Source organism: Panthera onca, chromosome B2 (genome assembly GCF_046562875.1).
Source record: "Panthera onca isolate mPanOnc1 chromosome B2, mPanOnc1 haplotype 2, whole genome shotgun sequence".
Taxonomy (NCBI): Eukaryota; Metazoa; Chordata; class Mammalia; order Carnivora; family Felidae; genus Panthera; species Panthera onca.
Genome location: NC_138343.1, coordinates 147,561,801 through 147,585,229, shown reverse-complemented (window position 1 = coordinate 147,585,229; position 23,429 = coordinate 147,561,801). Strand labels below are relative to the sequence as shown.

The following is a 23,429-nucleotide window of genomic DNA, read 5'->3' as shown; positions in this document are numbered from 1 at the left end:
ATAATTACACAGGATCGTTAGTGCAGCAAGCAGGAGCAACAAACGTGAATACGAACCTCACGAGAGATTACGTTTCGTATCTTGTTCACGACCGACGTGTCGCGAATACCAGCCCGGCAGAATGGCTCACCCGGGGGGCACAAGGGTAAGCCCAGAGGTTCTGGAAGAGGGACCGGTGTGAGGGAAGGGCTCTGAGGGGGCGGGGCCGGTAACTGCGTTCCAGCCCCTTCGAGACCCCTGTGGTGTCGACAACAGCACGACGCGCACACCCCGCGGCTGTTTGTTGGTCCGTATCGGTGCCGGCCGGTGTCAGCACGTTAACAGAGTGTTTATATGCTCCTATTTGTTTAGTTACCGCGCTCATTTGCTGCCCAGGTGGAGTATAGGTCAGCTGACATTGAGATTTGTGTCTGATAACGTTTGCCTTTAAACTCTGAATTTCCCGTCGGCTCACTCTCGCTTTATCGTTTGTCTTTAGATATATGCAAAAAATCTGGTGAATGCCGACCGTTGTGCACTTTTCCAGGTAGACCATAAGAACAAGGAGTTATATTCAGACCTTTTTGATATCGGAGAGGAAAAGGAAGGAAAACCTGTCTTCAAGAAGACCAAAGAAATCAGGTACAGCTAGAAGTAGAATGTCCCTATACTGCGAGTGCGGCTGTGCAGGTGTTCCGTTACCCACCTTTCTGTGCCTGTTCACAGGTATGCTGACAGTACTTGTCATACTGTGATATCATTCCCACCAGGACCCGCCTCCTGAAGGTAGTACTTCTGGGAATGACATTGCAGTGCCAGCGAAACCGCGCCTAGGAAGCTTTAGCGTCACTCCTGGAAATGCCGTCTTCCGGAGGCGGTCCTTTTGGAAATCATGGTGGAAAAACTTACTAGTGCTCCCAGGTAGGTAAAGGAACATCCCACCTGGAGTCTGCAGGTCCTCTGTGTAGGAGCGGCGGGGTATCGCCCCCGCCCCTTCCCAGCCGACGGCGGTCTCAGCGTCCAGACCGTAGCGGAAATGGACCTGATAGACTGAATGACTTAAGCACACGAGTCCGTAACCGAACAGCTGGTGTGGTCAGTCAGATAGCACACGCCCGCTGCATCTGGAAACTACAGGCTTCTTCGTTCCTTAAGTGGCAGCTGCCGTCGCTCAAATGGACGGAATGGGGTCTGACTGTAAGGCGTGCCTGCCACAGTCGGGTCGCACAGTCTGAACCACTGCGGGGAGCACCGTCACTGACGCCCAGAGATCGTCCTTGCGTTCCTTTGCTTATACGTCTCGTGCAACTGTTTTTCCACGCAAGAGCGTAAGGCGCTCTGGTGGTTGCAAACGCCGTAGGAAAACACAATTCCTCACGGACTAAGTTCCGCTCTTCTTTGGTCTGTCGTGTAAGAGAGCGGATCAGGTGCCAGAAACGTGCGTGTGGCCCCGAGCCAGGCCTCGCCACTGCCCCTGCCCCTGAGCACTTCCCCTTCTGTGCCGGGCCCTGCATTCCACACTCACGGATTCGCAGTCCGAAGTCGCGGCACTGTTTAGATTTGTTATTTTTGTTTTGTTTCTGGTGTATTTGCTTTTTAGCCCCTCAGTAAGTCAGTCTGCACGTAGTCATTCAGGTAAAGGGAGTTCTCTTGCCGAAGGCTCAGTGTCCCTTAACGGTGCTGGTATCGATCTCCTTTTGGAGACGGTCACTCGAAGTTTGCGTGGACGGGCCTGGGAGAGACAGCGAGGGGAATGTGCCGGCCACTCTCGCTCCAGTGGCCAGCTGATGCCAGCCTTGTATGTGAGCGCCTGCCTTGCCAGGGCCTCCGCTGACAGAGGCAGCCAAGCAGGAAAATCAGGCATAAATCATGAAATGTTTCTAACACTCTTTTCCTACAGCCGTCTAATTTGTTCTGTTCGTCTTGCTCGAAGCGCAAGAAAACCAGGACGAAACAAGCTTGCTTTCTATGCAATGTTGGGTTTCATTTTTAAGAACGTTCATTCTCTTCTGTGTCGACTTTCCTTTTATTTTTTCCCCTAGGGAACAGCCTTAAAGTTGAGCTTTATTTCAGGAACAGTGATTTCCTATAATGTCGAAATGTAATATTACAAAAATTATTTTCCAGCTTTTGAAATCTGTAGATATCATAGACTGTAGACATCTTTCTTAACTAACTTTGAAACGAGCGCATGAGTTATGATGATATCACAACGAGAAACCTATAAGATGAGAATATATTTGTAAGAGAAAATGCTGATATATCAAAACATAATTAAGGGTAATCAAAGCGTGCATTTTGACTTTTTAAATTTGGCAAATTAGAGAATGAAAGATACTAGACATTGTAAGTTGTGTTATTTTTAGGCAGTGCTTGTGTTAGAAATGCCTTCAAGTCCTAGTCCTGCATAGTGTCTCAAGTCAGGTGTAAACTCTCGTGTAACCTATGAGTTTGGCTATATGTGTGGTGTGGTGGGAAGTGCACTGGTGTGGACCTCGTTTCTGTTGTGCCAGCAGTGTTTTAGGAGTACTGACAAATTACTGAACCTTATGGGCTTCCGTTCACACCACAGTGAGAATTCGTTAAGAAAATTTATGTTCAGGAGTGCCTGGCTGGCTCAGTCGGTAGAGCGTGAGGCTCTTGATCTCAGGGTCATGAGTTCAAGCCCCGTACTGGGCATAGAGCCTACTTAAACATGAACAAATAAATAAATAAATAAAAATAGGTATAAATAGTTAAAGAAAACTTACATTGCGTCTTGTAAATTACAAGGTGCTTTGCAACTATACAAGATTATTATTGGTCATGAGAGGAGACTGCTAGTTCATTGTTCAATTTCAACTTGTGACCCAGTGTAGTTTAACGTATTGTGGATTATATCCTACAACAAGCTCTCCCGTGATGACCGTGCAGTGGTTTTCTACTTTACCTTTCCGTATTACGTCCTAATAAGGTGATTTTGAATACATAAACGTAAAATTAGTGCGAGTATTTAAAATGAAACAATGCTTTTTCGCTTACTCTTTAGTGGGTGGTGAAATGTTCCATGTTCCGAATTATTTGACATCATCTATATTTTAATTAGCATGTCCCTCTGGTTTTATATCTGCAGATTTTCAATTGAGAAAGGGATTGCTGGTCAGGTAGCAAGAACAGGGGAAGTCCTGAACATTCCAGATGCCTATGCAGACCCACGCTTCAACAGGTAAGAAATAGCTTACGGCCCATCCTTCTCTCTGTCACGTCCCACTTGGCTGGAGCCTCTGTAATGACGCGCCCCCAGTTCCCCACCTGCCATCGCCGTGAGGTCCTTCCTCCTGGGCGCTCTGTGACACTTTCTTTGAACCAACTCTCTTATCAGTCCTCAAGTGTTTTCAGATATTTATAAAATGATGGACTGCAAACCACTAATGCTGTCCAGCTACAGGAGATTAAGATGCGATAAACACATTTATACAGGAGCAGTTTAAACTTTTAAGGCTGCTTTCGTTTTTATTATTATTATTATTATTATTATTATTATTATCATTTTATTATTGTTATTATAGTATTCTCATTTTTTCCTGGGCATATTCTCCATCAAACCATACCTTACAAGGCAGTAACCTCTCCTGATGAAATTTCCTACCTTGGAATCCCTGTCCCATCATTAATTAACTCTGGAGTGACCTGGAGTGACCTGGAGTGAGTTACTTTATCTCTTGGAGTCTCAGTTTTTTCATCTTTAAAATGGTACAGTGATGCCTATTTTGTAGGGTGTGTGTGTGTGTGTGTGTGTGTGCGTGTGTGTGTGCGTGTGTCTAAAATTAGAGAAAATACTCATAAGAGATCGGGCAACTTTGCAACAGACAGAAAGCAGGGGCTCCATGGATTGCCGCTTTTATTGGATATTATTCAAGTTGGATATCAGATGGCTTATAAAGGTTTTTTATTTTGTTTTGAGTTTCTTTGGAGAATTAGAAACCAAATTATATAATCTCATTTTAACAGATCTTAAAAATTGAAAGTCTCAAGATTGATGCTGTGACTGGTAGGGATGTAATAGTTCAAATATTTTGGCGTTAGTGTTCTATTAATTCAAACATTTGGTTTACTTTAAGAGGCAGTTAAATAAACAGTAAGCATTTTTTTCAGAAACTTGATTAATGACGAACATGTGCAACTTGTATATAAACACAACTTTATCTTAGTAATGTTTTATCAATAAATTACGAGCATGTAGAAAATCTCAGGTTTTTTTCCAAAAAACCCCAAACTTATTATTTTAGCGCTTAAACATTGGAAATATTTATATATCCTTATTTATAAAACCGTTAGATAAAAATTTTATGGGTCAACGTTTAAGAACCATGAAAAGGCAAACAACAGACTGTGAGAAAATATTTGCAAAGCTTGAATCTGACAAAATACTGTCTCCAGAATATGTAAACAACTCTTCCGTTGTAATAGGATACCTCTACTGTAATGAATAGAACCCCACATTTTTTAACAAACATTTCACAAAAGAAGATGCGTGAATGGCCATTAGACACATGAAAAGATGCCTGATGTGAGGGAGATGTACTTTGACATGAGATCTCGTTACACAGCAGTGGGAACGGATAGTTTTTAAACAGTGGCCCCGGCAAGTGCTGGCAAGGATGTGCAGAAGCCTGGGTTCTCATACTTTGCTGGTGGGAATGGATAAAGGTGCAGCCACCGTGGAGACCAGTTCTGCAGTTTCTTGTAGAGTTAAGCACATACTGACTGCGCTCAGTCGGCTGCACTCCGAGGGATCCAGAAAAGCAACACGTATCCACCCAGAGATTTGTCTGCACATCTGCAAAACAGCATTTTTCACAATTGCCAAAAAACTGGCTGTCAGCAAATACTAATATCCATGAACTGGTGAGTGGGTAAATAAGACGGATATTCCATATCCTGGAACACCGCGCAGCCATGAGGTGCCGGACCACTTGTACCGTGGTGCCTGCTACCATATGGATCAGTCTCAAAACATTACTCTAAGTCCAGGAAGCCAGGCACGAATGGCCGCCTCTAGCTATCTGGCTGTGTCTGTGGAGCTGAGTCCTATTTGTAAAAAATATTTTCTCGAAATCGGGAGGCCGCAAACATTTTCTCTTAAGGATCAGTTAGTAAGTATTTGGGGCCATAACGTCTCTGGCACGAGTCCTCAGCTGTGTTGCAGCGTGGTGACAATCCATTCAAGAATGGTGCGGTTGTGTTCCATTAAAACTGTTAACAGGGGCGCCTGGGGGGCTCCGTCGGTGAAGCGTCTGACTCTTGATTTCGGCTCAGGTCATGATCTCACGGATCATGAGTTCGAGCCCCACATCAGGCTCTGTGCTGACAGCTGCGGAGCCTGCTTGGGATTCTCTCTCTCCCTCTCTCTCTGCCCCTCCCCTGCTCTCTAGTTCTCTCTCGTTCTCTCTCTCTCTCTTTCTCATATGAATAAATAAATATACATTAAAGAAATAAAAATGTTAACAAAATAGCAGAGGGCTGTTTTGGCCCCTAGTCTGCAGTGTGCTGACCCCTGCTCTAAATTCGTAAGGTGATAACTCCCATTTAAGTTTGTTTACTAGCAAGTTACATCTCTCGTAACATACAGCCAAGTCCAAAAGAACGCTATTTTACCGAATTTATTATATTTTTTCCTCTGCATCCGGTTTGTCTGTGTTGACCTGAGCATGCTGGATTCTCAACACCGGATGATAAACTGAAAGCCCCCTAGAGACCGTTCCGAAAAACTCTTGAAAATAAAAGAACAGGTTGGTTAGGACGCGTTTGAAAAGATTTTAGCTCAGCACTTCCAAATGTCACACTGTCCTTGAATTTAGAAGCTAAGTGGCCCCATTACAGTTCCTTTGTAATGGAAGCATGTAAATTGCAAAACTCACTTGAGACTTATGATGGAATGTATAGTTCACTTTCTTCTGTGTGTGTGTGTGTGTGTGTGTGTGTGTATGTGTGTGTGTGTGTTTTGCTCTCGAACGCTACCACAGGGAAGTGGACTTGTACACGGGCTACACCACGCGGAACATACTGTGCATGCCCATCGTGAGTCGGGGGAGTGTCATAGGCGTGGTGCAGATGGTCAACAAACTGAGCGGTAGTGCCTTCTCGAAAACGGACGAGAACAACTTCAAGATGTTTGCTGTCTTCTGTGCGTTAGCCCTACACTGTGCCAATGTAAGTGACGCTGTTTTAAATGTCTTTTTACTACTCCGTATCCACTTTGAACCCTTTTAGGTAAAGCAGTGGAAAGGTTTCTCCCCCCCGCCCCAGCATTTCCTTCACAACCCAGAAAAGTGATTCCTGGTTGTACATATTTCAGGAGAGGTCTTAAAATGCTTTGGGAAAAAACAAAACAAAACAAAACAAAAAACTCTTCTAATAATTTGCATTTGTTTCAAGACGAATCTATTAAAAACAAAAATGAGGTTATCTAAAGGTGCAGTGTTCAAATATAAGGTTTACTCATCACGGTATCTACGGAAATGAGTAAGCAATGTTATCTAAACCCTTACTGTCTGTCATATGCACTGCATTGGAGACTCGTGTACAAAAGATGGCAGGGACTCCTGCGTTGACCCCCCCCCCCCCCCGGGACAGTCCCACTCGTGAGACTCCGTGGGGCACGTCTCAGCACGGTGGTCAGATTAGGGGTCAGTGCGCTCGACCTCCCCAAAACATGTACGTGTGCCCTTGTCACTGAATAATCTATTAGGTGAGTTCCCGTTTGTTTTGTGAGGCCTCGCTTTAAAATAGTGGAGATAAACATTTGGTATTAGGTAAACTCTGATAATCCTTTAATGATATTACCGGCATTTCAAAGTCCGGGACAATTGTAACCTTTTACAAAGCTAAACCAGTGTAAATGGGAGTTACCACCATACTAATGTGGAAAAGTGTACTTTTTGGAGATAGAACCTCGAGTTCCATAGGGACAGCCACGTAGCTGATGGAAACAGCTGAGAGATGATTAGGAACAAAAGTGGCAAAAAATAGTACTCTGGTGACTAGGGACAACCGTATGCAACTCAGTGCTGTTTAGTAAGAACACCCCTCCTCTGCGTCACCCTGTGCCCTCTCACAGGGACCTCTCCTGTCACCCAGTTCATCAGAAATACATTAGTACAGCCGGCAAATACTTTTTGCTTTAAACATTTTCTGTACCTGTATTTCTCATATATATGTAGAGAGAGAGAGAGAGAGACAGGCTTACATTTGTTTTCTTTAGTTTAAAAGTTGCAGAGAGGGGACCTCTGGGGGGCTCAGTTGGTTATGCGCCCAAGTCTTCCATCCAAGTACTAACCAGGCCTGATCCTGCTTAGCTTCCGAGATCAGAGGAGATCGGACACGTTCAGGGTGGTATGGCCGTAGACATGCGCCCAAGTCTTGATTTCGGTTCAAGTCATGATCTCACAGTTTGTGAGTTCAAGGCCTGCGTCAGGCTCTACACTGACAGCACGGAGTCTGCTTGGGATTCTCTGTCTCTCTCTCTGCCCTCCCCCCAAAATAAATAAGTAAACTTTTAAAAAAGTTGCAGAGAATATAATTTCTAGTATATCCTGAATATTGGTTTTTATCGGTTTTTTAAATTTTCTTTAGTGTTTTTATTTATTTTCGAGACAGAGAGAGACAGAGCATGAGCAGGGGAGGGGCAGAGAGAGCCAGAGACACAGAATCTGAAGCAGGCTCCGGGCTCCCAGCTATCAGCACAGAGCCCGACACAGGGCTCGAACTCACAAAACTGTGAGATCATGACCTGAGCTGAAGTTGGATGCTTAACCGACTGAGCCACCCAGGCACCCCTTTATGGTTTTTTTATAAATGTTTTCAGTGGAATCTACTGTAGCAACTTGAGAACATTATAGTCCATTTAAATATATAACAATACGGTCATATGATCGTAAACTCTAGCATCATTCTTTTCTCTCTCTGAATATGTATTTCTGTACCCCACAGATGTTTGATCTAATGTAACATGTTTTATGCTTTAAAGTGTTTTATTTATTAAGATAAGCTAAAACATGTGTAATAAGTGTTAAAAACTAATTTTGGCTTGTGATAGTATATGTCATTATGTGATCAAAGTAACCATGTTATGAAATTTTGATAAATGATTATCAGAGGTAAAAAATATCAATTATTGGAAACTGTTCTATCCTAATAAGATGTCTGTGACTTAAAAAAATGGCTAATATACCTATAAATACATTTTACCTATTTTAGACTGAAACTAAGCTCAGTGTAATACAGTTTTTTATACTTTTTATTTTAAAATAACTTCAGACAGAAGGCAACGTTACAAAAATAATACAAAGGTTCCCTCATACCATTACCTGTGCTCCCCAGTGTTGGTATGTTGCCATTTTTACCTTGATTTTCTTCTTTCCTTCCTTCCTTTCTTTCTTTCTTTCGTTCTTTTGTTCTTTCTTTCTTTCCTTCTTTCTTTCTTTCGTTCTTTCCTTCTTTCTTTCTTTCTTCTCTCTCCATCCCATTCATAGATGTTGTGTTTCTCTGATCTGTTTGAGAGCGTGTTTTAGACAAAATGTCCCCTAACGCCCAAGTACTTTTGTTTGTATTTTCTAAAGGCAAGTGCATCATCTCATTTTTCCACTGCAGAATTTCAAAGTCCAGAAATTCCCGTTGGAACCGTACAAGTTTGTTAGGACTGTCATGACCCGCACTGCAGACTGGCTGGCTTAGACAACAGGAAGTGATCAGCCACAGTCTGGCAACTCCATGTCCCATTGTATCAGTGACTTCGGTTTCTTCTGAGGCCTCTCTCCTTGGTCTCTAGGTGGCCCTCTTCTCCCTGTGTCTACATACGGTCCTCCTCCTGTGCATGTCTGGGTTCTGATCCCCTTTGCTCAGAAGGACACATGTCCTACCGAATTCAGGCCCAGCCTTTTGACCTCATTTTACCCTAATCGCCTCTTAAAGGCCCTGTCTCCAAACATGTCACGTTCTGAGGCACTACAGATTTAAGGTTTCAACATAGGAATTTGGGGACTAAATTCAGCCCCTAACCTATGCCAGGTATCTTACCTACAAACTTCTTCTTTTTCATGTTTATTTTATTTATTTTGAGAGAGAGAGAGAGTGCGCGAGCAGAGGAGGGGGAGAGAGAAAGGGGGAGAGAGAGAGTCCCAAGCAGGCTCCGCAGCTGTCTGCGCAGAACTCGACGTGGGGCTCGAACTCACGAACCCTGAGATAGTGACCTGAGTCGAAATCAGGAGTCAGACGCTTAACCCACTGAGCCCCCCAGGCGTCCCTAAACTACAGACTTCTTTAGTGTCCTTTCATCTGGACCCATTCCTTACTCTTGGCCTTTCATGACCTGGGTATTTTTTAAGCATATAGGCCGGTGATTTTGTAGAATGTTTCTTAATTTAATTTGGACTTGTCTGATGTTTCCTCACGATTATATTGAGGTTATAATTTTGGCAGGACTCTCACAGGCTGATGTGTCCCCAGCAGATCCCCCGAGCAGGGACACATCCTTTGGTGACGTTCGCTTCCTCGTTTGGTTAAGGTGCTGTCGGACAGGTTTCTCCTCTGAAACGTTTTCCCTTTTTCTCACCATTTGAGAAGAGATTTTACCTAAGCCTCTGGAGTCACTTCCTCTTTCTCTCTTTCCCTGAGATACATATTGACACCCCTGCTCTTACACCACAGAATTCCTTCTAGCCACCTCATTGCCATCTTTGGAACTTTCTTCTTTGACACTGAGAAATTCGATTCCCACTCTTCAACATCAATTTTATTCCTGCTTGTCCCTTTTCTCTCCAAGGAGGCCTGAAGTATTGCCTTCGTTAATAAGGAAATAACAGAAAGCATTTTATTCAAAATGCAATTTATTCTGCTTTATTCAAAAGCAATTTCTCTTCATTTGAATTCCACCTGAGCTAAGATATGGAAAAAGTGATTTTAAATGGTCGATCAAAAGTTATTTTAAATGATCTATCGGCTGAAAACTTATTTCTGTCCACCTTCGATATTTTGTGAAAGCTTTAGAAACCGTTATTAGATCTCATTAATACCATATTTTATATTTCCATTTGTTTTAGGAGGTTTTTATACTAGAGCAATTTAAGGAAGGGGTTAATTTGAAACGGGAGGTGGACAAAAGTCATTTTTAGGTCAGTGTATGTGTGGAAGTTAAGGAGGTAGAAATCAGTCCTCTTAAGGTCTGTCGGGATTCCATGGGTTCCTTGAAGAACACATCACTGTCGGTTTAAACACTCCTGAGTTGGGGAGGAGTTAAGACGGCAGAGAAGCAGGGGGACCCTGGGCTTTCCTCGTCCCTCAAACACGGCTCTATTGAGGTCAGATTTCTAGAACACTCAGGAAGTGGATCTGCAGAGTGGCCGAGGATCTCCACAGCTGGAGGGAGACTGCGTGACAGGTGGGAGGTACGTGGAAATGATTTGGGGGAGAGAAAGACGGCGGTGCCACGGAGGGGGAGGGAACCCTTTCCGTAGAGAGACAAAAGGGAGAGAGAGAGGGAAGGATTGGGAAAGTGTGGCATAAAGTTTGCACAAGGGGAAAAACCTCTTTGGCCCACAGACGGGAGAGCGAGAAGTACTGAGTGTCCCGGTTCTCTTTTGCAAACAGCACTTGGAGCTCAAACTGTGAGGTTTTAGAAGCGCATGACTTTCTCCGGGGCGGAGCTGTGGCCTGTGCCGGCCCCGGGGAGGGGGAGGGAGGGAGCCGGCCCCGGAGCGTATAGGATCTCCGGGGCACACTGGGAGAGAACAGTCCCCTTCCTGGAGTACTGTTGGAAGAGGGTTTATTGCCTCCCAAGGATAAAAGACCCTGCAGGTGCCATCCAAAGGCCTTTTGTCAGCAGGGGACAGAAGTGCACCCAGAGGAAATATAACCTTTGCTGCTTTGAGCAGTGCCACACCATAGATTCCGCACGCCGTGCAGGCGTGGGACCGTTTCTCAGGGACAGAGGACGTCGCACGGCGTGGAGAGGCTCGACTCCAGAGGAAGGAGGGCACATCCGAGCGGTGCCCCATGCTTTTAAGACTTTGAGTTTTGAATCCCAGCCCTGTGCCAAAGATAAAAGGCAGGACAGTCGTGGCGCAGGGCGAGCTGACCGCCCTCACTGTTCCGTGAGGGCTGCCTGAACAGGGCAGGGTGTGAGATCCCTGTCCGAGGACCAGAGATTGGGGTGGCGCCATCTTACCCCCAACACCAGCACGGTGCGACCTCAGAGTGCAACACACAGGCCCCCGGTGGAGGCAGGACCCGTTTACGCCGAACCCCGCCCCGCCGCAGGCCTGCCAGCTGCTTATCTGTGGGGGCCAGACTGACCCTGAGCCAACGCAGCAGGCCTCTCCTGAAGCCCAGCACAGCCAGCACCTTCCAGGCCCCAGGTGTTCTGAAAATCAGCTCCTTCAGAACAACACCTACAGTTCTTTTCTTCTTTTCTTCTTTCTTCTTCGTTTGTACTTTTGGAATCAGGCTCCTAGTTTCTTGTTTGTTTTGTCGTGTCCTTTTCTCTTTTTTTCCATCAGGCTTTTTTATTCCTTTTTTCTTTTCTTCTTTTTTTCCTTTCTTTTTCTTTGGAATCAGCCTTCATGTTTTTTGATTCTCTGGGTTTGTATTTTGGCTCCCTTTCATTTTCTCTTTTTTTGGGGATCAGGCTTCCCCCCCCGACACTTTTTTTCAGGGGTACTTCAACAAATAAAGCACACCTCATTAAGGTTCAAACACTCCCCACTACAGGCGAGGAGCTCTGAAGTGGCCTGACCAGCGGGAGCGAGCAGTGGAATGCGTATAAGATACACCAGAAACACTTCCTGGAGTGCTAGGCCCCGGACAGTGTATGATTTCTTTCTCATATAGCAGTACTCTCAGGTGCAGGAAATATAACATGCTTTTAAAACACCCAAAAGAGTGGGATGAGGTGGCCTAGTGGTTATGGTGATTGACTGCTAAAACACCCTAAAGACAGAAACTTAGCCAAAATGACAAGACAGAGGAATTCTCCCCAAAAGAAAGGTCAAAAAGAAATCACAGCCAGGGACTTGCTCGAAACAGATGTATGCAATATATCTGAACAAGAACTTAGAACAACAGTCGTAAGACTACTAGCTGAGCTTGAAAAAAAAAAAAAGCATAGAAGACACCAGAGAAACCCTTGGTGCAGAGGTCAAAGACCTAAGAAGTAATCAGGATGAAATAAAAAATGCCATAACTGGGACGCAAAACAAACTAGACGTACTGACAATGAGGATCAAGGAAGCAGAGGAAAGAATCATTGATACAGAAGATAAAATTATGGAAAATAATAACGCTTGAAAAAAAGAAGGAAAGGATATTCTATCACAAGGGGAGACTTAGAGAACTAAGTGACTCCATGAAACAAAACAATATCTGTATCATAAGAGTCCCAGAAGAAGAGCTGGAAAACAGGGCAGAGGATCATTTGAACAAATTATAGCTGAGAACTTCCCCAATCTGGGGAAGGAAACAGGCATCCAAGTCCAACAGGCACAGAGGACTCCCTTCAAAATCAACAAAAATAGATCAACACTGTTGATCATAGTGAAACTTGCAAAATACAAAGAGAGAATTCATGGTGAAACTTACAAAATACAAATATAAAAAGAGAATTCTGAAAGTAGCTAGGGCCCAAAGGTCCTTCACCTACAAGGGTAAACACATATAGCAGACCTGTCCACTGAAACTTGGCAGGCCAGAGGGGAGTGGCAGGAAATATTCAACATGCTGAATAGGAAAAATATGCACTAAGAGTCCTTTACTCAGCAAGGCTGTCATTCAGAATAGAAGGAGAGATCCAGACTTTCCCAGACAAACAAAAACTAAAGGAGTTCGTGACCACTAAACCAGCGCTGCAAGAAATTTTAAGGGGGATTCTCTAAGTGGAGAAAAGAAAAGACCAAAAGCAACGAAGACAAGAAAGGACCAGTGAACATCACCAGAAACACCAAGTCTACTGGTAACACAATGGCACTAAATTCCTATCTTTCAGTAATCCCTCTGAATGTAAATGGATTAAATGCCCCAATGAAAAGACTTAGGGTATCAGAATGGATTTTTTAAAAAAAGAAAAAAAATCCATCTATGTGCTGCCGACAAGAGACTCTTTTTAGAGCTAAATACCTTCAGATTGAAAGTGAGGGGATGGAGAACTATCTGCCATGCTTCTGGAGGTCAAAAGAAAGAGTCGCCGTACTTCTGTCAGACAAACTAGATTTAAAACAAAGACTGTACAAGAAATGAAGAAGGTCATTATATCGTAATTAAGGGGTGTATCCATCAAGGAGATCTAACAATTGTAAATACTTATGCCCCCAACTTGAAAGCACCCAGATATACAAATCAGTTAATAACCAACATATAGGAACTCATTGTTAATAATACCATGATAGTAAGAGACTTTAATACCCCACTTACAACAATGGACAGATCCTCTAAGCAGAAAATCAACAAGGAAACAATGACAGCGAAAGACACACTGGAACAGAGGGATTTAACAGATATATTCAGAACATTTTACCCTAAAGCAGCAGAATACACATTTTTCCCCAAGTGTTCCTGGAACATTCTCCAGAATAGATCACATCTGGGTCACAAATCAGCCCTCAACAGATACAAGAAGATCGAGATCATACCGTGCATATTCTCAGATCACAGCACTATGAAACTTAAAATCAACCACAAGAAAAAATTTTGAAAAGCCCTCAAATACATAGAGGTGAAAGAACATCCTGCTCAAGAATGAATGGGTCAATCAGGAAATTAAAGAAGTTAAAAAAATACTTGGAAGCAAATGAAAATGAAAACACCACAGTCCAAACCCTTTGGGATGCAGCAAAGGCAGTCCTAAGAGGGAAGTGCATTGCAATTCTCAAGAAGTAAGAAGGTCCCAAATACGCAACCTCACCTTGTACCTAAAGGAACTAGAAAAGCAGCAAATAAAGCCTAAAGCCAACAGAAGAAGGGAAAAAGTAAAGATTAGAACAGAAATAAACGATACGGAAACCAACAAATAAAAACCCAGCAGAACAGATCAATGAAACTAAACGCTAGTTCTTTGGAACCATCAACAGAATTGATAAATCCCTAGCTGTACTTGTCAAAAAGAAAAGAGAGGACACAAAAAAATAAAATCGTGAATGAAAGAGGAGAGATCACAACCAACACCACAGAAATACAAACGATTATAAGAGAATACTGTGGAAAATTACATGCCAACAAACTAGACAATCTGGAAGAAATGGAAAAACTCCTAGAAACTCAAACAGTACCAAAACTGAAACAGGAAGAAATAGACAATCTGAACAGGCCCATAACCAGCAAAGAAATTGAGTCAATTATCAAAAATCACTCAAGAAACAAGAGTCCTGTGAGATGGCTTCCTAGGGGAATTCTACGAGACATTTAAAAGAGTTAATACCTTTTCTTTTCAAACTATTGCAAAAAATGGAAATGGAAGGAAAGCTTCCAAACTTATCTATGAAGCCAGCATTACCTTGGTTGCAAAACCAAAGACCCCTCTAGAAAGGAGAATTACAGTCCAATATTCCTGATGAACCTGGATGCAAAAATTCTCAACAAGATATAGGAAACCGAACTTTACGGTACATTAGAAGAATTATTCGCCATAATCAAGTGGGATTTATCCCTGGGCTGCAGGGCTGGGTCAGTGTTCACAGATCAATCAACCTGATGTACCACATTAATAAAAGAAAGGAGAAGAACCATATGATCCTCTCAATAGATGGAGGAAAAGCATTTGACAAAGTACAACATCCTTTCTTAATAAAAAACCCCAAGAAAGTAGGGATAGAAGGAACATAAGTCAACATCATAAAGGTCATGTATGAAAGACCCACAGCTAATATCATCCTCAGTGGGGAAAAACTGAGAGCTTTCCCCCTAAAGTCAGGAACATAACAGGGATACCACTTGCACCACTGTTGTCCAACATAGTACTGGAAGTCCTCGCCTCAGCAACCAGGCAACAGATTGGCAAAGAAGAAGTCAAACTTTCATTCTTCGCTCGTGACATGGTGCTCTACATGGAAAACCTGAAAGACTCCCTCAGAACGCTGCCAGAACTAATACATGAATTCAGCAAAATCAGAGGATAAGAAATCAATGTACAGAAATCAGTTGCATTTCTATACACCAATAATGAAGCAGCAGAAAGAGAAATCAAGGAATCGACCCTATCTACAGTTGCACCAAAAACCGTAAGATACCTAGGAATAAACCTAACCAAAGAGGTAAAAGATCTGTACTCTGAAAACTATAGAAAGCTTATGTAAGAAATTGAAGACACAAGGAAGTGGAAAAACGTTCCACGCTCGTAGATTGGAAGAACAAATACTGTTAAAATGTCAATACTACCCAAAGCAATCTATGTCTTCAATGCAATCCCTATCAAAATAGCACCAGCGTTCTTCACAGAGCTAGAGCAAACAATTCTAAAATTTGTATGGAACCAGATAAGATCCCGGATAACCACAGTCCTGTTGAAAAAGAAAGCCAGAGCTGGAGGCATCACAATTTTGGACTTCAAGCTGCATTACAAAGCCGTAATCATCAACACAGTGTGATACTGGCACGAAAACCGACACCTAGATCAGTGGAACAGAAGAGAGAACCCAGGGGCGCCTGGGTGGCTCAGTCGGTTAAGCGTCCAACTCTCGATTTCAGCTCAGGTCATGATCTCCCGGTTTGTGAGTCTGAGCCTCTCGTTGGGCTCTGCACTCACAGTGCAGATCCTGCTTGTGATTCTCTCCCTCTCCCCCACTCTCCCCCTCCACCACTCATGCCGTTTCTGTCTCTCTCAAAATTAAACTTTAAAAAGGTTAAAAAAAAGAAACGAATAGAGAACCCAGAAATGAACCCACAAACGTATGGCTAACTAATCTTTGACAAATCAGGAAAGAGTATCCAGTGGAAAAAAGACAGTCTCTTCAGCAAGTGGTGCTGGGAAAACCAGACAGCAACATACAGAAGAATCAAACTGGACCACTTTCTCACACCGTACACAAAAGTAAATTCAGAATGGATTTATGTTTGAATAAATAAGACCCAACCTAATAAGACCTAATAAGACCCAACCTAATAAGACCTAATAAGATGGATTGCTATCCATCAAAATCCTAGAGGAGAAAACAGGTAGCACCCTCTTTGACCTCAGCCACAGCAGTTTCTTACTAGACATGTCTCCAGAGGAAAGGGAAATAAAAGCAAAAGTCAACTGTTGAGGTTTCATCAAGATTAAAAGCTGCTACACAGCAAATGATGCAATCAACAAAACTCGAAGGCAGCCAACAGAATGGAAGATATTTTCCAATTACAAAGCGGATAAAGGCTTAGTACCCAAAATCTATAAAGAGCTTACCAAGCTTAACGCCTGAAAAACAAAACAAATAATCCGATGAAGAAATGGGTAGACGACACGTACAGACACTTTTCCTAAGATGTCCAGATTGCTAACAGACACATAAAAAGATGCTCAACATCACTTATCATTAGGGAAATACGAATCAAAACAATGAGACACCACCTCACACCTGTCAGAATGGATAAAGTGAACAACTCAAGAAACAATAGACGTTGGCAAGGATGCGGTGGTAGGGGGACTGTTTTGCACTGTTGGTGGAAATGCAGATCGGTGCAGCCACTCTGGAAAACGGTATGGAGGATCCTCCAAAAAATAAAAAATAGAACTGTCCTACAACCCAGCAACTGCACTGCTTGGTGTACAGAAGGATACAAAGGGGCACACGCACCCAATGTTTATAACAGCACTGTCCACAAGAGTCCAAGTATAGAAAGAGCCCAAATGTCTGTCGATAGATAAATGGATAAAGAATACGTGGGGTACATCTACGTGCATATGTACACACGCACAATGGAATATTAGACGTCAAAGAGAATGAATCTTGCCATTTGCAACAATGTGGATGGAACTAGAGTGTATTATGCTAAGTGAAATGAGTCAGAGAAAGATAAATATATGGTTTCACTCATGTGGAATTTAAGAAAACAGATGAGCGTCGGGGAGGGGAAAGAAAAGTAAGATGAAAACAGAGAGGGAGATCAATCGTAAGAGACCCAAATACAGAGAATAGGCTGAGGGCTGCTGGAGAGGAGGCAGAGGGGGATGGGCATTAAGGAGGGCACTTGCTGGGATGAGCCCTGGCTGTTGTATATAAGTGATGAATCACTAAATTCTCCTGAAACCGATATTACACTGTCTGTTAACTAACATGAGTTTCAATAAATTAATTTAAAAACAAAACAAAACACTCCTGAGTTGATTCATCCGTGTTATTAACAGCTGGCCCGGCAAGTCCCAAGGTCTTCAAACCCGCAGGGTGTTGCATCATAAAACCTGGGTGCAAACGTGATTAAATGTTTATACCACACTAAAACCAAATTTACACAAGAAAAATAACACTCCTGAAAAGTCGTGACTCAGTTAACAGGCAGTCTATCTTTCCATTGATTTTTTTTTTTTTTTTTTAAAGAAAATTACTTACGGTGCAAGTTGCCAAACTATGTGATGCAGTGGCAGCTCTCTGTGGAGTTTGTGACTGTTTTTTGGTTTTTTTTTTACTGCAATATTTCTTCTCACTAAAAGTTATAAAAATTATATTGTTTGGACAGGTTCTCCAACTCAAAACAACAGCCTCTTTATCTGAACCTGCTCCAGGGTGACTCCTGTTCTCCACTTCCCTTCCTGGCCTTCCCGCCTGAGGGATTCTTGGAGCTGAGTTTATTTCAAAAGTGCTCCTATTCAGAAAAAGACCAACTCACATGTCTTCTTTAAAGTAACACTTCTTTTGTTAGTTGGAGCACGAATCCTTCCAAATAAAAAAGAAGACAGTTCCCAGTTTCGGTAAGACAGCCGCTGGTTTCTTTACAATGGGGTTTTCCAGAACCTTCTTCAACTAAAAAGAGTGGTCCACAGACCACGAGAGTAGAGGCTAAGACCTGAATCCAGTCCTCGTGCTGGCACTGACGTGATTTTTTTGAGCAAATTTGCTTCCGCATTTGAGCATTCTTCCCCCAACCATCACACGAAGCTTAGGAAAAACACCTTGTAGTAAACCCTGTCCTAAGCATTAATCACATCTGTGGGCTCCTTGTCTTTCCCTCAATGTTCTATTTGTTTCTAGAGGATATACATAAATTTTTATTAAGGTCATAAATGTGAAAAGCTTTGTGCTACTAGTACGAAGTACTTTTTTTTTTTTTTTTAAGTTTATTTTGAGAGAGAGAGCACGCGAGCAGGAGAGGGGCAGAGGGAGAGGGAGAGAGAGGATCCCAAGCAAGCTCTGCACTGTCAGCATGGAGCCTGACGTGGAGCTTGAACCCGTGAACCCTGAGATAGTGACCTAAGCCGAAACCAAGAGTCCGACACTCAGTTGGCTGACCCACCCAGGCGCCCCAGGATGAAGTGCTTTTTAATGGTCCGCTGATACAGAGTCAGATTAAGTATGTCGGTCCTAGAAATTTTTAAATCCTTCTGCTCTTGAAATTGTTCACATGAAAATTGCTTCCTTGTTATTATTTTAAAAAAATGTTTAATGTTTATTTTTGAGAGAGAGAGAGAGACGGTGCAAGTGGGGGAGGGGCAGAGAGAGGGGGAGACACAGAATCCGAAGCAGGCTCCGGGCTCCGAGCTGTCGGCGCAGAGCCCGACGCGGGGCTCAAACCCTCGAACTGGGAGATCGTGACCTGAGGTGACGTCAGATGCTTAACCTACCGAACCACCCAGGCGCCCCTGAAAATTGCTTCTAACAGTGAACGTGATAATAGAACAGCATATCTTATTGTTGTTTGGCTCAGTCGTCTTTGATTAAAAGTTTTGTCCAAGAGGCAGGGCACATGGGCCGCAGGAACACTCCTGTTCTTTAGCTCTCCTGTGCTTCCTTTTGATTACACCTCTTGTATCATGCAGGGGGCATACCTCTGACTGGCAACGTCTCCATCTCATTAATAGATAATGCTCGTACTGTTAGCAGAAAGGTAACAACCACTTTAAAAAAGCTCGGAAGCTCTTTTAAAAGTAAAAGAGTTCATTGATTTAGTCACGCATATTATGCTTTCAAGTAAATAATTTGATAGCGATGCCGAAAGCCAACAGGATAGCGATAATACCTGTTCCATCCTCTGCCTAGAGAAGGCAATCCTTTAAAGCAGATTAGAGCTTTACAGTTGGGATCAGAAGCCATTTGCCATTAAAGGAACGTGGGGGGGGGGGGGGGAATCATTATTGAATCGAAACCAATTGGCTAGGGACAGATTTAATAAATGGCGTAACCTGTATTCGTTCCTGAATTCACCAGCCAAGCAGTGGGTATCTTCTCTGTCCCGGACGGTGAATGTAAGATCATCATAGCAAGGACCACTCTTAACTCAGTACGACACTTACTCCATGACGGGTTCTGTCTTGGACATTTTACATACAAAAACCACAGTCTCACACCAGTCCAGAGTGAGGAATACATTTCCATCTGGCACAAGAAAGAACAGCCGTCCAGAGTTTAAGCAATTTGCACAAGGTCACACAGCAGCACGTGTATGAGCGAGCCAGGGTCTGAATGCAGGTAGACCTTTCACATGACCCTGCCCTTCCCTGAGACTGCTGAAGAGAGAGACAGACAGTAAGGCGTGTTTTTAAGTTTTCTATACAAGATACAGAGTAGGTGGTACCTAAGGGAGTGTGAAATTTTGCCGGAATGGGGGAAAGTTCAGGAAACACCTTCACAGACAATGTAACGTAAATGAGAAGGCTAAGATAGGATGAATCAAATAGTTTGGAATAAGTTGGTAGAAAGTTTAATAATTCGTGGTGTACTTCAGAGGAGAATTGCGTAAGTTGAATTTGTGTCTGTAGATGATGAACTGAATGTTGGGTACAACACTTGAGTTTTTCATACCTCCAACAAAACTTTTCTCAGAAATACCCGCCAAGGGACGCTTGGACTCAGTTGGTTAAGCGTCCGACTCCTGATTTCTGCTCAGGTCATGATCTCACCGTTCCTGGGACCGAGCCTCGCTTGGGCTCAGCAGTGACAGAGTGGAGGCTGCTTGCTTTCTCTCTCTTTCAGAATAAATTAATAAATATTAAAAGAAATACCCACCTAAAATTTACCTATCTCTGTTTGTAGGAACATGGTAACACTTTTCCCCCCTCTAACATCCTTAATTTGAATACTCTTAGAAAAAAATGACTGAATAAAAATTCTTAGACCTCACCTTTTAGGTAACACGAAATAGGTAACACGAAATAGAACCCTTTTAATCCTTTTCCAAATCTAAAAGTGTATAGGTAATGGGTTTTAATGGACTTAGATTTTGGGGGGGGCTCTAGGACTACAAGGTTTATAAATGATATGCTCATTTATTCCTTCCCCAAATAGGAGCTGAACACTTGAACGTGTTAGGTCCTATGCTAGGTACAGATTGAGAATTAACTGACCCTGAAGCCTAGGTGGTTTCAGGTCCCACACGTATGTCTGTATTTGTTGAAGTCTCAAGGCGCTGAGTACAGGCAGTTTCCATTCTTGTGTTGATTTTCAAGGCATCGCTTTCAGATGTGCAATTTTTCTTTCACATTTGACACTCTTAACCTCTGCCCTTTTAAATCATTCTCTGATCACTTTTGGAGTTGAAGGTTGCTGAGTATTGTTCTGTCTCAAGCTGGAAATCAGAGAGATGTGCGTTTTATTTTTGCTGAATTTTTAATTTTTTTAATGTGTTAACTTTAATTTTTAATATTTTTCTTTTTCTAAATATAATTTATTGTCAAGTTATGACAATAAATTGGGCTCTTGGCTTCGGAAGTAGATTCCCATGATTCATCGCTTGCATACAACACCCAGTGCTCATCCCGACAAGTGCCTTCCTCAATGCCCATCACTCATTTTCCCCTCCACCGCTCCGTCACCCCTCCCCTCAACCCTCAGTTTGTTCTCTGTATTTAAGAGTCTCTTAGGGTTTGCCTCCCTCTCTGTTTGAAACTCTTTTCTTTTTCCTCTTCCCCTCTCCCATGGTCTTCTGTTAAGTGTCTCAAATTCCACATATGAGTGAAAACATACGACATCTGTCTCTCTCTGACTTATTTCACTTAGCATAGCAGTCTCCAGTTCCATCCACATTGTTGAAAATGGCAAGACAGACACATGAAAAGATGCTCAAAATCGCTCATCATCAGGGAAATACAAATCAAAACCACAATGAGATACCACCTCTGGCAGAATGGCTAAAATTAACAACTCGGGCAACAACAGATGCTGGCGAGGATGCGGAGAATGAGGAGTCCTCTTGCACTGTTGGTGGCAATGCAAGCTGGTGTAGTCGCTCTGGAAATCAGTGTGGAAATTCCTCCAGAAATTAAAAATAGAACTACCCTACGACCCAGCAGGAGCGCTACTAGGAATTTACCCAGAGGATACAGGAGTACTGATTCACAGGGGCACATGTACCCCAGTGTTTATAGCAGCGCTTTCAACAGTAGCCAAATAATGGAAAGATCCCAAACGTCTATCCACCGATAAATGGATAAAGAAGATGTGGTATATATATACAATGGAATACTACTTGGCAATGAGAAAGAATGAAATCCGGCCATTTTAAGACCATTACTTCCAACTTACCCACTTTGGACCTTGAGAAAGTTGGTTTGCTTTTGAGTGTCTTATTTCCTAAACTAACGAGTAGCAATAACACCAAGCGTGGGCTTGCCGTTAGGACTAAATCAGGTAGTGTAGGTAAGATTCTTAGGAGTGGTTCTCAACAATACTCCCTTTGTGCTTAGCCCTAGTTAGTCATGATATTTGTGTTTTGCGAATAGTCATCGTAGTCAGTTTCATAAAATCCCACTTCATTGCTACATATATAGCTGGGGGGTTGTTTCCATGGGCTAAGCTGCTTTTTTTTTTTTTTTTAATTGGTATTTCCCTCAGTTTTTACTGGAAAGTACCAAGAAAGAGCTAACCGAGGGAGCTTTGAGGCCTACCCTAAGAGAAAACCTGTACGTTGACAAAGTAAGAGAAGTCAGCGAATCTTACAGGACATCTCCATTTTCCATACAATGAAGCGTGTCAGGACACACAGCTTGGGTCACTTTTCTTGTGACTTAATTCTCTTTGCTTGCTTCTAAACTAAACTATCCTTGTTAGTAGGAGCATAACACCAAAAATAATATAGATTTGTGTCTGTACGTGTTTTTTTTCTGCTCCCCTGTTGGTTTTTCATCAAGCAAAGGGCCTGGAGAATAATATTGTCACACTTGCAAATCTCAGCGTGGAAAGGTTTCTTTCTGGGTTGTCTGTGATAGTTTGTTTGGGCCTGGCTTGAAGAAAGACAGCATCTTAAACACATCTCCCTAGGATCTGGTCAAGAAAAAATAATTCTCATTCCTTTGCCTTTTTGGTGCTTGTGGCTTCCGTAAACTAGAGTAGCTTTGTAGGCATAGGAAGTGACGTGCCAAACGGTACATTTTTCCCACGGTATATTTTTAATCTCTCCATTGTCTTTCATTAACTCAGATCTTAGGGTTACCCATCTATGGATTCGGCCTTGTGTTGGTCTCTCCTTTGTTGAATTTTTTGATTCATTTTCTTATTTATTTGATATTTACGTACTTAGATTCATCTGGAATTATTTCCTCTGTGGGAGACCAGTATGCGCAGGGCCCTGTAACTTTCCCCGTGTACCCCAAGTGTTCGTTGTTCTTAGACAAGTTTTGTTTGTTACTTTTTTAGCCCGAAATTCTAATATTATATGCCAACAGTATACACTGAGAAACTCCAGCTACGTAAGCTACAGGTCGAGTTTTCATTTCTTCAATGAGGAGAAATTAAGGCTTCTCTTCTCTTCACAGAGCTCTTAATTCAGCAGATCCTCTCGCAGAGCACAGCCAAGTCTGTCTTCCTACACAGGCCTTCAGATCCCAGAACCATGAGCCACAAGCTCAGCCGGGCTGATAGCCCTCTGGTCCCCTGGGTCTGATAGCCCCGTGGTCCCCTGGGTCTGACAGCTGCGTATTTCATGCTGCCAAGTAAATAGTCATTTATCAGTAGGTTATTTACAAATATTTGCTTCCAGCGTTTGGCTTGTCTTGTTATTCTCTTACCAGTTTCTTTCTAAGAGCAGTTCTTAACCTTGAAGAAGTCCAATTATTAGTTGTTTTCTTTTTATGATCATGCTGTTTAGCACTGTATCAAAGAAATGTTTGCCTAACCTAAAGTCACAAAGATTTCCTCCTATGTTTCCTTCTCGAAGTTTAGGTTTTACTTTTAGGTCTGTGATCCATTTTGAGTCAACTTTGTGTAGGGTGCAAGGTGAGGGTAGTCGTGCATTTATTTGCGCGTGGGTGTCCAGTCGGCCTGGCACCGTCTGTCCCCTTTACTGTCCTTTCTGCACCACCTTGC

The 23,429-nt window shown here is 42.8% G+C and overlaps 1 protein-coding gene and 1 non-coding gene across 7 annotated transcripts in view; both read left to right on the top strand.

Annotated features, from left to right (window-relative positions):
- The window catches only part of PDE10A (phosphodiesterase 10A), a 605,914-nt gene that overhangs the window by 536,285 nt on the left and 46,200 nt on the right, over positions 1-23,429 (top strand). For 5 of the 6 annotated variants that reach the window (XM_078447559.2, XM_078447557.2, XM_078447554.2 and 2 more), the window contains 3 exons: positions 479-621; positions 3,092-3,184; positions 5,985-6,171. In XM_078447559.2, the coding sequence (XP_078303685.1) occupies positions 479-621; positions 3,092-3,184; positions 5,985-6,171 (423 nt within the window). The remainder of the gene's footprint in view (positions 1-478; positions 622-3,091; positions 3,185-5,984; positions 6,172-23,429) is intronic. The other variant, XM_078447556.2, reaches the window with a different exon arrangement.
- Positions 2,586-2,658, top strand: TRNAK-CUU (transfer RNA lysine (anticodon CUU)). The gene has a single exon. It is a non-coding gene; the product is annotated as a tRNA-Lys (tRNA).